The 15,055-nt window shown below is 32.0% G+C and overlaps 1 protein-coding gene across 3 annotated transcripts; it reads left to right on the forward strand.

Moving 5' to 3' along the window:
* The first annotated feature begins 1,591 nt into the window (after positions 1-1,591).
* Positions 1,592-13,550, forward strand: bnipl (BCL2 interacting protein like). 3 transcript variants are annotated; one of them, XM_051131327.1, is made up of 11 exons: positions 1,592-1,670; positions 1,817-1,862; positions 5,634-5,714; positions 6,170-6,240; positions 6,781-7,032; positions 7,139-7,330; positions 7,404-7,506; positions 7,599-7,730; positions 10,458-10,544; positions 10,634-10,732; positions 12,589-13,550. In XM_051131327.1, the coding sequence occupies exons 2-11, from the start codon at positions 1,819-1,821 to the stop codon at positions 12,611-12,613; spliced, it is 1,086 nt and encodes a 361-aa protein (XP_050987284.1). In that variant the 5' UTR covers positions 1,592-1,670; positions 1,817-1,818; the 3' UTR covers positions 12,614-13,550. The 3 variants fall into 3 exon arrangements, with proteins under 3 accessions (XP_050987284.1, XP_050987283.1, XP_050987285.1); XM_051131326.1 differs by lacking the exon at positions 1,592-1,670 and having other exon boundaries at positions 1,680-1,862; XM_051131328.1 differs by lacking the exons at positions 1,592-1,670; positions 1,817-1,862 and adding an exon at positions 4,943-5,148.
* The last annotated feature ends 1,505 nt before the right edge of the window (positions 13,551-15,055 follow it).

Below are 15,055 nucleotides of genomic sequence, written 5' to 3' on the forward strand. Positions count from 1 at the left end.
TAAAATGGAAATTATTCCTGAGATGGCATACACCTTGCAGAATCTGCAAAATTATTTTACCGAAATAAGAGGGATCATACAAAATGCATGTTATTTTTTTATTTAGTACTGACTTGAATAAGATATTTCACATAAAAGATGTTTACATATAGTCCACAAGAGAAAATAATAGTTGAATTTAAAAATGTCCCCGTTCAAAAGTTTGCATACACGACTCTTTAATATTATGTTGTTACCTGAATGATCCACAACTGTTTTTTTTTTTTTGTTGTTGTTGTTTAGTGATAGATGTTCATGAGTCCCTTGTTTGTTCTGAACAGTTAAACTGCGTGCTATTTCCAAATTCTTTGGTCTTTCCGCATTTTTGTGTATTTGAACCCTTTCCAACAATGGCTGTATGATTTTGACATTCATCTTTTCACACTGAGGACAACTGAGGGACTCATATGCAACTATTACAAAAGGTTCACGCACTCACTGAGGCTCCAAAAGGAAAAACAATACATTAAGAGATGGGGTGTAAACTTTTGAACAGAATGAAGATGTGTAATTTTTTTCTTATTTTGCCTAAATATCATATATTTTTATTTAGTGCTGCCCATCAGAAGCTACAGAAGGTACTTTTGTTTCCCAGAAGACAAAATAAGTTAAAATTACCGTGGTCTTCAAATCCCAAAAGTTTTCACCCCCAACTCTTAATGCATCATGTTTCCTTCTGGAGTATCAGTGAGCATTTGAACCCTCTGTAATAGATGCAAATGAGTCCCTCAGTTGTCCTCAGTGTGAAAAGATGGATCTCAAAATCATACAGTCATTGTTGGAAAGGGTTCAAATACACAAAAATGCTGAAAAACCAAAGAATTTGTAGGACCTGAAGCGTACCAGACAGTTTAACTGTTCAGGACAAACAAGGGACTCATGAACAACTATCACTAAACAGAAAAACGTAGATTATTCATGTAACAACACAGTATTAAGAATCAAGTGTATGTAAACTTTTGAGCAGGGTCATTTTTATAATTTCAACTATTGTCTTCTCTTGTGGACTATATGTAAACATCTTTTATGTGAAATATCTTATTCAGGTCAGTACTATTAAAAAAAAAAAAACATGCAATTGGTATGATCCCTCTTATTTTGGTAAAACAATTAACATTTTGCAGATTCTGCAAGGTGTATGTAAACTTTTGACCTCAACTGTAAATCATTGTAATATGCTAATTAGGTGTTCAAATAACATTTCTTATTATAAATGTTGAAACTAGTTGTGCTGCAAAATGTTTTTTTGTGGGAAACTTGATACATTTTTCAAGATTCTTTGAATAGAACCTTCAAAAGAACAACATTATTTGAAATTGAAATGGCTTTTTTTAAATAATGTAAAATGTCTTTACTGTCACGTTTGATCAGTTTAATGAATCCTTGCTCAAAAGAAGTATTCATCTAACTGACCCAATAGAAGATATGGGGTAGTTAATTGTATTTTGAAAAGGTCTGTAACCTCAAGGGTGTTAGGACCATGAAGCCATGCCTGTCTGTGGCATCTTCCTCCACCTTCCCAGCCTTCCCAGTGGGGGAGCAGAAGTGCTCAAAACAGCTGAGCCAATGGGAGACAGACAATTCAGTCAGCAGAAGTCAGAAATGTTGAAAAACCTGTACTGACAGTCAGGGTGAGTTCCCTAACACAAGACACAAGATACAGTCACTGAAACTGCCCTGCATTGTGGCGAAGCTCATGAAACACCTCAGGTCATGGTCAGCATCTGAGTTCACTGAATGCATTTCTAATCTAGACACTTTCTTTTAAATACTTTAGACATGGGGACTCACTCAGACCAGAAGAAAGGGTACATGCAAAATGGGTAAGTCAGAATTCAGATTACCTATTGTCATTGCCAAAAATCTGTCCCTAAACAGTAATAGATTTGTATGAAGTGTAATGATTAAGTTAAAGTTTCAGTTACCTGGTCAAAACATATTTATAAGATCAAAACGAGTGCTATAAGAGGTCATGTGCACATACTGGATGAACCAGAGACTAACGTAAAAGTTGTTCTGTTGTGTTGTGAAGTGTACAGCAGAAAGACGCGAGAGAAATCCTTGTAGCACTTCTGTGTCTAGTTATTTAGAAAGAGGATTTAAAAAAAAGGAAGTTGCCGTTGAACCGATTTCCGGTACTTTTGCCAATCTTCTTGACTAATATTTGAGACCTAACAACCACAGAAAGACATCTAGTATCCTGTCACTTGACAGGGCCATCTGATAATCTGTCATTTAATAATTAATAATTTTACTTCTGTTATGAGTTAAAAATCCAAATATAAATGGAAAAACAACAAAAATGGGGGGAAAAGGTGGATATTATTTCTACTCCAGTCCTTAATGTTTGATTTCCATTTGCACCACTACAAAAACTTTCATGTCATTTTAACTTTCAATGGTTTTAGACTGTAAAACAGAGATGATATGCTATAATAATACTTCTTTAATCACAGAATGGGTCTTTTGACTTGATAATTTCCATACCAAATTCCAGGTTCATGTTCAGACAAGAAGAGAATGCATGTAACTTAGTGTCATAAAAACCCTCTGTTTGTGTGATATGACTAATAATTCCTATATCCTTAATACAGTTACAAAATGAGTTACTGGAACATTTTACAAGCCAGGATAAAGGTTTTCACAACAGACGATTACTTTACTAAATCTTGTAAGAGTCACGGCAACAACAATTGCTGAAACAGTACACACCTTTATGCTTTGTAGTGGAGATATCATGTTGTCTGCGACAATTGTCATACATTGTTCTAAAAAATGCCCTACATATTTCTTAAAATACATTTTGACATCTGATAAGGTCTAAGGTAGGACAACACAGGGCTTGAGATTACACACAACACAGTGTTTTGATGTTGTATTGACTTGTGAGTCAGTCAGTAACTAAAAACATACAGCCTGCAGTGCAGGTAATTTTTGAAATGATGTGCAATCTTGCTGGGCAATTGTGTATAGTGAATGCACAAAGGTTACAGGTTTGAAGCGAGGACAATACAGTTAAGATCTGAATGAATTTGATACTGGCTTCACATCAGAAACAGGTTGAGTTATGTGACATTCAACAGAAGTTCCTATGTTGCTGACAGCAGGAGCACACCGGCTCATTACCTGCTCGGAATCAACTGAAAACAAAACGAGATTTTCTGGTCATTTGTGCCACGTGTAATTACCACATGTGCTGACGTAAAGAAATACTTGAGGTAAAAACAGGAACAAGTTTTTTGTTTGAGTTTGTATTTGACACAATAGAACTACTATTTTCAGTATGTGTTTGAATAGTGTATCTAGAATTGAAAATACAAGCTACAATATTGGAAAAATGTGATGAAATTGGATGAATCTGTTCAGGGTGTATTGAGGTATTCATATATGTTTGGGTGCATATGCTGCTTTTTTCATTTTCTCACAAAAATTGCTCCTTGCATGGAAAACACTACCAGTCCAAAGTTTTAATGTTTTTTTTTTTTAAAGACTTCTCATCACCAAGCCTGTATTTATTTGTAAAAAATAAAATAATAATAATAAAATAACAGTAAAATTTTGAAATATTTTACTATTTAGAATAACTGTTTTCTATTTGAATATTTTAAAAAGTAATTTGTTCCTGTGGTTTCAAATCTGATTTTTTAGCATCATTACTCCAGTCACATGATCCTTTAGAAATCATTCTGATATGTTAATTTGCTGCTCAAGAAACATTTATTATTATTATGTTGAAAGCAGCTGAGTAGATTTTTTTCAAATATTATTGTTATTATTATTATTATTATTTTTGATGAATAGAAAGTTCAGAAGAACAGCATTTATCTGAAACAGAAATCTTTTTAACATCACTTTTGATCCATTTAAATCATCCTTGCTAAATAAAAGTAATAATTTCTATAATTTTACTGACTCCAAGCTTTTGAATGGTATAGTGTATAATGTTACAAAAGCTTTTTATTTCGGACAAATGCTTGAATGCTGATCTTTGGATCATTCTACTCATCAAAGAATCCTGAAAAAAAGGATTCCAACAACTGTTTTAAATATTGATAATAATAATCATAATAATAAATGTTTCTTGAACAGCAAATCAGCATTTTAGAATACTTTCTAAACAAGCTTGTGACACTAAAGACTGGAGTAATGATATTGAAATATATTAAAATAGAAAGCAGTTACTTTAAATAGTAAATATTTCAAAATAATACTGCTTTTGCTGTATTTTGGGTCAAATAAATGCAGGTTTGGTGATTTTTTTTTAAATCTTATACTGTTCAGAAACGTTTGAATGGTAGTGTATCTTTAAATAGCACAGTCAGACAGAAAAAAAACAATGTTAAATATTAATCATAAATAAATGAGAAACCTAGCATTCACTTTGATGAATAAAAGAATTGAGACTACTTCATGGTTTCAAACTGATTTTCAGTTCAGTAAATTGTCATCAGCATCAGAACATTTGATCACACATATTAAATGCAGACATCATTATGTTGGATGGATTTTAGGACCTACCTATAAAGGAAACTAATTTAAAAATCCCAAACAATGTCTTTATAATTTATGTCAGCTGACATATAGTTAAACACAATTACTCAACATTTAAAAGCTTAAAACAACTCATCAGAACGTGGGTGATGTTGCTGAACTCACATCAAGTGAAATGTAGAAAGAAAACTTTCTTGATTTCATAAATATTACTGTTTTTATTATTTATATATATATATATATATATTACCTATTGGAGTTTATGGATCTAAATCTCCGCGGCTATGATGCCTTCGGTTTACATTAGCTGTGTACATCTGTAGGGCTGTGGGCGGGGCGTTAAAACAGCTCTCTCAGGTGCAGAGGTTGCGTCATCAGGTGTGACGCGCTCTGATTGGCTGAACTGTGTGTTTAGCGTGAAGGTAGTTTGCTTGGGTGAGGTAGAGAGAGAATCGCCCTTGTCGTTGTAAAGGTAAATGGCGAGGTTGTACATCGGTAGCCTATAATAAATCAGTTTATCAATAGCGCTTGTAATGTTCTTAGGCAATACGTCTTATTTATCACATGAAAAAGCGGTTTGTTTTTGAGACGAATCTCCCGTACAAGGTTTGTGAAAAGGTGAGTTTAGCATGTTTACACTGTCATTATTTACATATGTCCATAAAGAGCGATGTGATGGGCGTTAGCGAGGTTTCAGGTGTACACAACCCTGTTTCTACGTGCAGTCTAATCCAACACGAATTTTTAATTATTTCTATCTATCTATCTATCTATCTATCTGTCTATCTATCTATCCATCTAATACCAATGTATGTAACAGCTACAGTTGTTACGTGAGGTTAATATTATTGCATGAGATGCAGTTGTATTATGTCATTCACAGAAGGATTTACTTTAAATTATTCCCAAATGGCTAGATGTTAATTTTTTTCTATGCATTGATCTTGTACTGACCTGTTCTGTAATTAAAACAAACAAACTTGAAATTTTGTTTTGACGAAATTAAGGAGTAAATTATTTTCTTGTTAATAATTAATGCAGTTTTGATGTAGGGACCAAGAAGACCGATTGCTTTCCTTTACATTTTTAATTTATTCTTGCAGACATTCAGAAAACGGCAAGACATCAGCCTTCATCCCCGACATGGAGCTCCGAGAAGAATGGCAGGATGAAGAGTTCCCTAGGTAATCTGCACTAGATACATGAACCTTGTTTGTGACCCTGGAACACCAAAACTAACACATTTAGAAATTAATAAGCTTTCCATTGATGTATAGTTTGTTAGGAAAGGACAATGTTTAACTAAGATACAACTATTTGAAAATATTAAATCTGAGGGTGCAAAAAACTCAAAATATTTATAAAATCACCTTTAAAGTCCAATTGAAGTTCTTAGGAATGCATATTACTAATCAAAAATTAAGTTTTGATATATTTACGGTAGGAAATTTTTTAAGTATGTTCATGAAATATGATCCTTAATATCCTAATGATTTTTGGCATTAAAGAAAAACAATACAATGTATTGTTGGCTATTACTACAAATATACCTGTGCTGCTTATGACTGGTTTTATGGTCCAGGGTCACATTTATGTTCATCTTAAGTGCAAGTGGGATTAAATAATGTGATCTTTGTAGGCCTCTTCCTGAAGATACACAGAGTCCTGATGATGAAGAGGAAAGCCCTGGAGCTGAGGGAAACAAACCTGGTAACCCAATTTCTCCATTTATTTACTGGCTGAAATATCTCTTATATAATATCTGTCTACAGTTTAAAAGTTTGGGGTAACATTAAAGTTAAATGTTTCTGAAGCAAGCCTCTTATACTTACCAATATCCAGTAAAAGCAGTAATATTGTGAAATATTATTGCAATAAAAAAAACCCACTTTGATTTGTACATTTTAAAGTAAGGTTTATTCTATGTATTATATTCATACTGTGCTTGCAAAGCAGAATTTTCAGCAGCCGTTGTGTCACATGATCCTTCAGAAATCATTTAAATATGCTGATTTGGTGCTCAAGAAAAAAATCTTATTTTCATCAGTTAAAAAAAAGTTAAGCTGCCTAATATTTTTATGGAGACCATTCTACTTTTTTTTTTTCTTAATTCTTAAATGAAGAGAAAAAAGCATTTATTTGAAGTAGAAATAAAAAACTGGATCTTACTGATCTTAAACTTTTGAATGGTGGTGTATATAAAATGTATGCCTTTGTAATGCCTGACCTTTTTGTCTTTCTTTCCACTAGTCCCACCAACTAGCCTGGCCCTGACAGGTAATACCGTCAGGAAGAAGCGGCTAGTGGCGCCAACTCTTAGTTTAACACTGGACAAAACCTCAACCGACCGGAGCATGAAATCTGACGAGTTTGATGCCTCTGCCCTTTCACCATCTCCTGATGATGACCTAGAGATGGACATAAACCTGGAGGCCCTAGAGACGCCGTCAGACAGCGAGTCATACAACTTCCCAGACAGCATGCATGACTTAGAGTGGGAAGGTATTCAGTCATTTTTGTTTATTGATTCCGTGAGGATCATAAGTATGGGATGAGGAAATCTACCGAGAGCACTGGTTTACCTTTAGGACTTTGTCCTTCATTGCAGATGATCTTCCCAGGATGGGCAAAGCAGCGATTAGAAAAGCCAGTTTACTGGAGCATGCAGAGATGGGACACCTGGACTTGGATCAGGTGGACAACAATGGGCGGCGATGGAGGCGATTCCATATTGGCGGCCAAGACTACCAAGTCAACATGAGCGTTCTGGAGCCGTACCTTCAAGTTCTTTCCCACGGAGGTGAGCTTTTGTGGAACAAGCTGAGATGAACATACTTTACTGAGCATTTGCAAACTAAATATGGCTTTTATAGGATATTATGGGGATGGATCGACAGCCATCATCATGTTTACCTCCTGCTACCTACCAGAAAATACAACAGAACACTATGAGTATGTAATGGACAATCTCTTCAGGTAAAACTTGATTGCTGATTGATCTGGTATGAATTTTAATTGCAATGACTTTTATTTTCTATAAAATTTAAATGCTTATTATTTGGATTTAGGTACATTATTGGCACACTGGACTTGATGGTGTCTGAGAATTACATATTGGTGTATCTGTGTGGAATGGCCCCTCGCAATAAGATGCCTGGGATTAAATGGCTTCGACAGTGTTACATGTCCATCGACAGAAGGTGAGCCATTACTGATTTATAAATGAAAACAACAATCGGTTTCTGTTGTTATATAATGATATTATATAAGTCTATTTTTCTCCTCCCATGTGGCCAATAAAAAATTACACATTTGAATATGATAACAAAAAATTTGCTTTTGTTTTTAATCACAAAAGCAAAGTTTGGTTTTGTAATCGTATTTAAATTTGTCATTTTTTATTGTCCACATGGGAGGAAAAAAGTAGAATTTGGATTGATTGGGTAAATTTTGATTGCATATGGCTTTTAAAGACTCCATGGAGGGGGTTGACAATTTAGTTTCTTTTGTTGACATTTACTTTGAAACAGGAAGTTGTAGCAAGGCAGATAGCCAGTAGACTTTAGTTTGAGACATAGCCTGGAAAAACATAATGAAACAAAACAAAGTTACTTGCTGTAGCTAATTGGCAGGTGAAATTTGGGGATGAGACATTCTGTTCGATTCTAGAGAGTATTTTACTGGGAAAAAAGCAAAAGATGTCTTTTTTTATGGTTAATTTTTAGTATGTATATCTAATAAAAGTCTATTTTGTCAGCTTTTAAGAATACAATAGCATATACAGAACTGTTTAAATGATTGGGGTCATAAGGTGTTTTATTTATTTATTTTTAAGTATCACTGTTTCCTCCCTAATAATAAGCAGAACAAGTGTTTTCAACATTGATAATGATAAAAAAAAATCCTTAAGTACCAAATCAGCATATCAGAATGATTTCTGAAGGATCGTGTGACACTGAATTCTCTGAAAATTAATTTGCCATCACAGAAATAAATTACATTTTAAAATATATTCAAATAGAAAGCACTTATTTAAAATTGTAAAAATATTTCACAATATTGCTGTTTTTACTGTATTTTTGAGCATTAGTGCATATTCAGAGTGATTTCTGAAGGATCATGTGACACTGAATTCTGGAGTAATGACAGCTGAAAATTCACTTGCCATCACAGAAATAAATTACGTTTTAAAATATTTTCTAATAGAAAACACATATTTAAAATTGTAAAAATATTTCACAATATTGCTCTCTTTACTGTATTTTAAAGCATTAGTATAGACAAAAACACACTACTTTGATTTCTCCTGAAACTGCAGTGTCAGTTTTCATCAGTTCCAGAAGAGGGCGTGTGTGTCTAAGCTCTGCCTGTGACGGTCTTCTTTTAAGTTCGGTTCCTGTCGAACATGAGTCCCACCTCCACTCTCTCTTTTCTTATTGCCCCTCATATGAAATATGATAGGAATGCTGTGGACTCATACATAGAAAACCATGTTATCAGAGTTCTTGCAGACATTCCTCAGATAACCCTTGACCTGTTCTCAGCTGTCATGTTTTTTTCTTGTTATTGTTGCTATATTTAGATTGCATACTTCATCGCCGATTACTTCCTTAAGGTTTAAAAAGTTTTAAGGTTTTAAGCGTGGCTGTTTTCACCGAACGTCAAGTTATTTACAATTACTTCTCAAGTCATTTTTAGTTATGTACAGTCAGCCAGTCCGTCATTATCTCAAAATAAACCCGATGGGGTGATTAGGATCGGGACAGGATTCTAAAATGGTCTGTTTTGCGATTATTGCCAGTCAGGAATTGTAAATTCCTGATTAATTTCCCTATATTCTAGCATAGCTATCTAACACTTGCTTCTCAGTCTTCCAGGTGAAGGTCAGTCCCATAAATGTTTTATGTGAGGATTTTGTGTACTCAGGAAATTCAAGGCCAACTTATCATGTGAGATCAGTTTGGGAAATGAGGAACTAAGGAGTGTGGGATGCTCTTGAAAGCCTGATTTGTCATTCGTACTGGCTCCGTTGCGTCACTGCGTGAAGTTTCCTCTGAGATCACTCATAAGCTGCTGACTGTACAGACGGCAACAGAAAATAACACAAACAAACATGGTTAAGCATGACCTCACACAATCAAAGAGGAAATGCAAGGCGAAAATTAACTGATAGGATTCATATGAAATACCAGTGACTCTAACGGGAAAACCCTGTGATAAATAATTTTAGCTGCTCTTTTCACAGTTTCAGTAAAAACACTGACCTTTCATGGAAAACGAAACATTCTGAAGTTGCATTGAAATAAACATTTAGCAGTTTGTATTTAAACAAAAATGCCAGTAAATAGGATTCAAATATCAAATGAGAGAATGTGTGGAACTTTTTGATATTTTTAAAAGAAAGAATGGAATTCATGGTGTTTTTTGAATTTTAATATGTATTTATTTGTAATTAAATTGTAGAATTTAATTTAATTTAAAATACAATATAAAAAGATTTTTACTGACAGTCTCAGACCCCATTGTAGAGCAGAAAAAGTCTTTTGTAGCATTCAACCCCTAACCCTTAAATGACATTAAAGAAACAAAGCATAAATTGGTTACATTTGTGGGTGATTTTTGGAAGAGGAAACCAGTGAAATTATGTTGTAAACAGTTTGTCGTCTCCAAGTTTCTGCCTGTCTGTGTCCCATGATTCAACGCCCTGTCTCTCATGTTTTCACACGGGTCAGGGTGGTGCTTGTGCCAGTCAGCGACTGCTCCCTTGTGTCGTCATGTTCTGCTGGCATCGCGCTTCTCCAGTGGGAGAACCAAACCAATTATTGAAAAAAAAAAAAATTGTTTTCTGTACTAATAAATAGTTATTTGCCCACGCTTTTCTAAGTGAGTTATTAAATGTATTTTCTTTTATGATAAACCCTCTGCAGGTTAAGGAAGGATTTAAAAGGCCTTTTCGTGGTTCACCCGGCCTGGTACGTGAGGGCGTTAATCACCGTCATCAAACCCTTCATCAGGTGAGCGCTCTGCGAACAGAGCTTAAAATGTTGTAATCATTATTACTACCTAAAGGCCTCAGTCTGACCATTTTCCCTCTCTCTTGAAGTGAGAAATTCAGCAGGAAGATGCGCTTCATCCACAGCTTGCAGGAACTGGCAGAGTTTGTTCCTGTGGCACAGCTGCAAATCCCAGACTGCATCAGAGAGTGAGTGCACAGTCTACATAGCATTATTTCAAAACCTGAGAGTGTGTGTGTATTTAATACTCATATTATAATTACATTCAATACAATTTTTAAATATATAAATATTATATATAATATTTATATCAGGGTTGGGGCCATTCATGAATTGAATTGAGAATGAATGGTAAATTCACTTCCTGGAATGGAATTGGAATTGGAATTGGAATTGGAATTGCATGCAGCTGACAGGAAATGGAATTGGAGTTGAATTGGAATGTCAGGAAACAGAATTGAAATCAAATAAATTCCACTTGAGATATTTAGGCCTGAGAGATGCAATCTTAGCTATGCCAAATTTCAGGAAATGATGATAATTCGATGCAATAAAAAGTGAATGAAATACATGAATGAACATGACTCATTTTTTTTGTGAGTTGAGACATATATTATGTGGTAATCATATATTGAATGTATAGTACATCCAGAAACTTATCACCACTGTCATTCAATTATTAATTCATAATGTACAGTTCTCATTTTTATTTACTTGCATTTGATCAACTCTATTTCATACATTACTTGGTATTTGTAAAGCATCATAAATAAAGTTCAAATGTATGTCTCTAAATGCAATCACAAATAATACTCAGAAACAGCAATAAACGGAATTCAGTGGAATTTCCCTGAATTGAATTCCACTTCCTGTAATTCCAATTCAATTCCCACTCTGTTTCCTGTAATTGTTGTTGAATTCCAATTCCAATTCCATTTCCTTCTTTGAATTGGAATTGTTGAGTTCATTCCTGAATTGACCCCAACCCTGATTTATATAATATATATTTCAATATAATTATTATAATATGATTATTATTTACATTTATATAACATTTTATATTTGTTTATATGTATTTTTGATATTTTTACTATATATTATACAATATACATTTGATTTATATTATTTTTATTATTATATTTATTTAAATTTACATTTATTTATTGTAATTATATGTATTTAATATTACTAATAATTATATTGAACATATATTACATTTATTTATTGAAAATATATATTTAATAAATACATGTATTTAATATATATTGTATTTATAATGTTGTTTAAAACAAATACAGAAATACAGTAAAAGTGATCAAAAAGATTGAGTCCAATTTCTATTTTTTTCCCTTTTTACAGTCACATTTGGTCATTTCTTACTATAATTTAATATTTAAATGTATAATTTACAACAAAAAAGTTTTTTTTTTTTTTAAATAAATAATTATTTATCATTTTTGTGTAAATTATTTAGAGAGAAGTAATATGATAGAGCAAAAGAGAAAGAAAAAGGGTAAGGAAATTATACAAGTATCAAGTTTTGTTAAACAATTAAATTTAATAATAAAATGTGCTCATAAAATAAATATTTATAGATTTGTATTTATTTATTTATTACAGAATAAAATTTATGGGTAGATCTAATTATTACATTTAAAATATATTCATAAAATGTATTTATAACATAAATATTTTTTGATCATTGTAATTAATACATTTCTTAAATAAATTCAATTTTGTATTATTTTTTTTTTTAAACAAAGTAACAAAACATTTTATGAGTGAATGAGTGATTTGTATAATTTCCTGAAAATATTCTTTCCTATTTCCCCATCATATCTAGTCTAGTCTCTGTAAATAATTTACATCAAATGCATCAAGTGTGTATTTTATAAGTAAACATAAATTAATTTAGATACCAGTGAAAGTGATAATGTAATGAAAATGTAATGTAGTGAAAATATAAATAGGAATTTATCTATATTTAATTAAATAAAAAGTGCCACCAGTGAAAGTGACGGAGATGATTTGTTTTGTTCTGCAGGTACGATGAGCAGATGAACAGGTGAAGGTGTGTGACGCAGGAGAGGAGAGGTGTACATACTGTACAGACTTCACACTAGGGTGACATGCATGTGGGAATTGGAGCTGGCTGGGGTTAAAGGTCAAGCTTTAGGGCAAATGCCCTAATGACAGAAAACAGCTTCATACCAGACAACTCTTTGATGAAATACAAAAAGACAGTGTTGTCCTTCAGAGAGAGACACAGCTGTGTCGTGCCGTACGGTGGGTCAGGAGCGATCCGCAAGCAACATGAAAGCCTGTTTGACGTCACTGCATTTAAACTGTTACACAAATACAGACAAACATGTTTCCCACACTGTAGAAAACTTCACAATACACCCTCCACTCTTCAGAAAACCTATTATATTTAGACACGAGAAATGCCAAATACTTCTATCAGAACATTTCCTTTTGGACTTGTGGTGAACATACCCAAATTAGGGTTTTAATAATTTCATATTTGCACTAAACGTTACAAAATCTTGTATGTTATCTAAAACCTGTATGAACCATCATATGTATATGGCTTAAACTACACATCTTGTAAAGTGGTATTGACTCTATTTCTATTTTATTGAAATTTTTATATATTCTTTAAAATGCATTGTATTTGAGCAATTCTCAAACTTTTAATGCAAAATCAGAGAGCTATTACAAGAAAGTATGTAATGCTGTAATATTCGGTTTATACTTGTACATACTTGTTACATATATAATCGTGCTTGGTTTTATTCTGGAATACGGTAGGGAAATGTTCTCTAATATTCAGCTGCTGCTGCTGCTGCTGCCTGTAAAGTGGCCCATTGAATGTGCTTTCATTTAATAGACTCCTATGTGCAAATATTTATACAAGGCCACACTTGAACAACCTGAGCTTTCAAACTGCACATACTGTATGTCTTTTCTATGATATTTAAGGAAATAAAGGGTTATATTAAACAATTGCTGTGATTTACTATTGTGTTTTTTGCTGTTAATTGTAATGAGGAAATAGTGGGAGGGTTGGGTTTTTTTTTTTTTTTTGAGAATCGCCATGGAAACATTCCTGCACCCTTCAGGAAACCGGCTCTGGCAACGGGAGGAAGTGAGGTAGCTGAGAGGTGAAACATTTTTCTTTATGCATTGAAGTCACAAACAGGAACAGAGTGAGAACTACTGGAAGGTTAAATAACAGATTCCTGTTGTTACGCTTCATGTGCCAGATGTTGGGTTATGCAAGTCAATAATGTTTAGTTCATGTGTTCAAAAAGTGAATAATTCAATTGAATGAACTAAAGAATGGTAATTTAACATTACGGTACTTTAACAGAATTGATTTTCAGGTCCTTCTGTTGAATAATAATACCAAAAAAAAAAATTAATCTGTGTGTTAGTATTCAATGAAAAACGTTCTAATAATTTTATTTTCTGGCTACTGTACTGTAAAACTATTTAAAAAAAATGCAAATAATCTAAAAAAAAAAATTATTTAAAGAAATAATTTCATATATATATACACAATGAACTTCAAATGTTGAGTACTGTATATTTTTTGTTTTTGAAAAAATGATTTAAAGAAATATTAAAAAGAATATAGACTTTAAGCTTGTATGTATATATATATATATATATATGTATATATTGCTTAAATGAAAAATCATTAAAAAAATATTTTCAATAATTATATATATATATATATATATATATATATATATATATATATATATATTTTTTTTTTTTTTTTTTTTTTTTTGGATGGAAAAATCTTTTAAAGAAATATTTTAAATGATACTGACAGCTCGTATATATATTTTCTCTCTTTTTTTGAAAAATGTTTAAAGTAATATTTGAGCTTGTATGTGTATATATATAGATATTTTTTAATTATTTAAAAAAAAAATGCAAACAATTTCGATTTTGAGCTTCTATGTATGTGTATATATATTATTTAAATATTTAAAAAGTGATATCGACATATATATATATAGATATATAAATATAATTTTTACATTATTTAAAGAAATATGTTTAAGAATGATAAACTTTGAGCTTGTACATATATATATTTTTGAAAAATATATTTTTTAAATAATCTAGAATTTGAGTTTGTATATATATACAATTATAATTATTTGAAGAAATATTTGAAAAAATAATACTGACTATGAGATTGTGTGTGTATATATATATATATATATTTATTTATTTATTATTATTATTTTATTATTATTTTTTTTTTTTTTATCTTTTTTGTTTTTTGGGAAAATTATTTAAAGAAATATGTATATGTGTGTGTTTATTTCAAATGAACACCACAGATTCTAAAGAAAAATTTCTACTTTTTAATTTATTTTGTTTCCTATCATTTTAATAAAATTACATCTCTTAAGAATTTCTGAATGAAACAACGCTTTAAATACGGAAGCATGTTCAATAAATATAAGCAACTGAAATATCTCGAAACGTGG

The sequence above is a fragment of the Labeo rohita genome, chromosome 16, assembly GCF_022985175.1.
Source record: "Labeo rohita strain BAU-BD-2019 chromosome 16, IGBB_LRoh.1.0, whole genome shotgun sequence".
NCBI classification, from domain to species: Eukaryota; Metazoa; Chordata; class Actinopteri; order Cypriniformes; family Cyprinidae; genus Labeo; species Labeo rohita.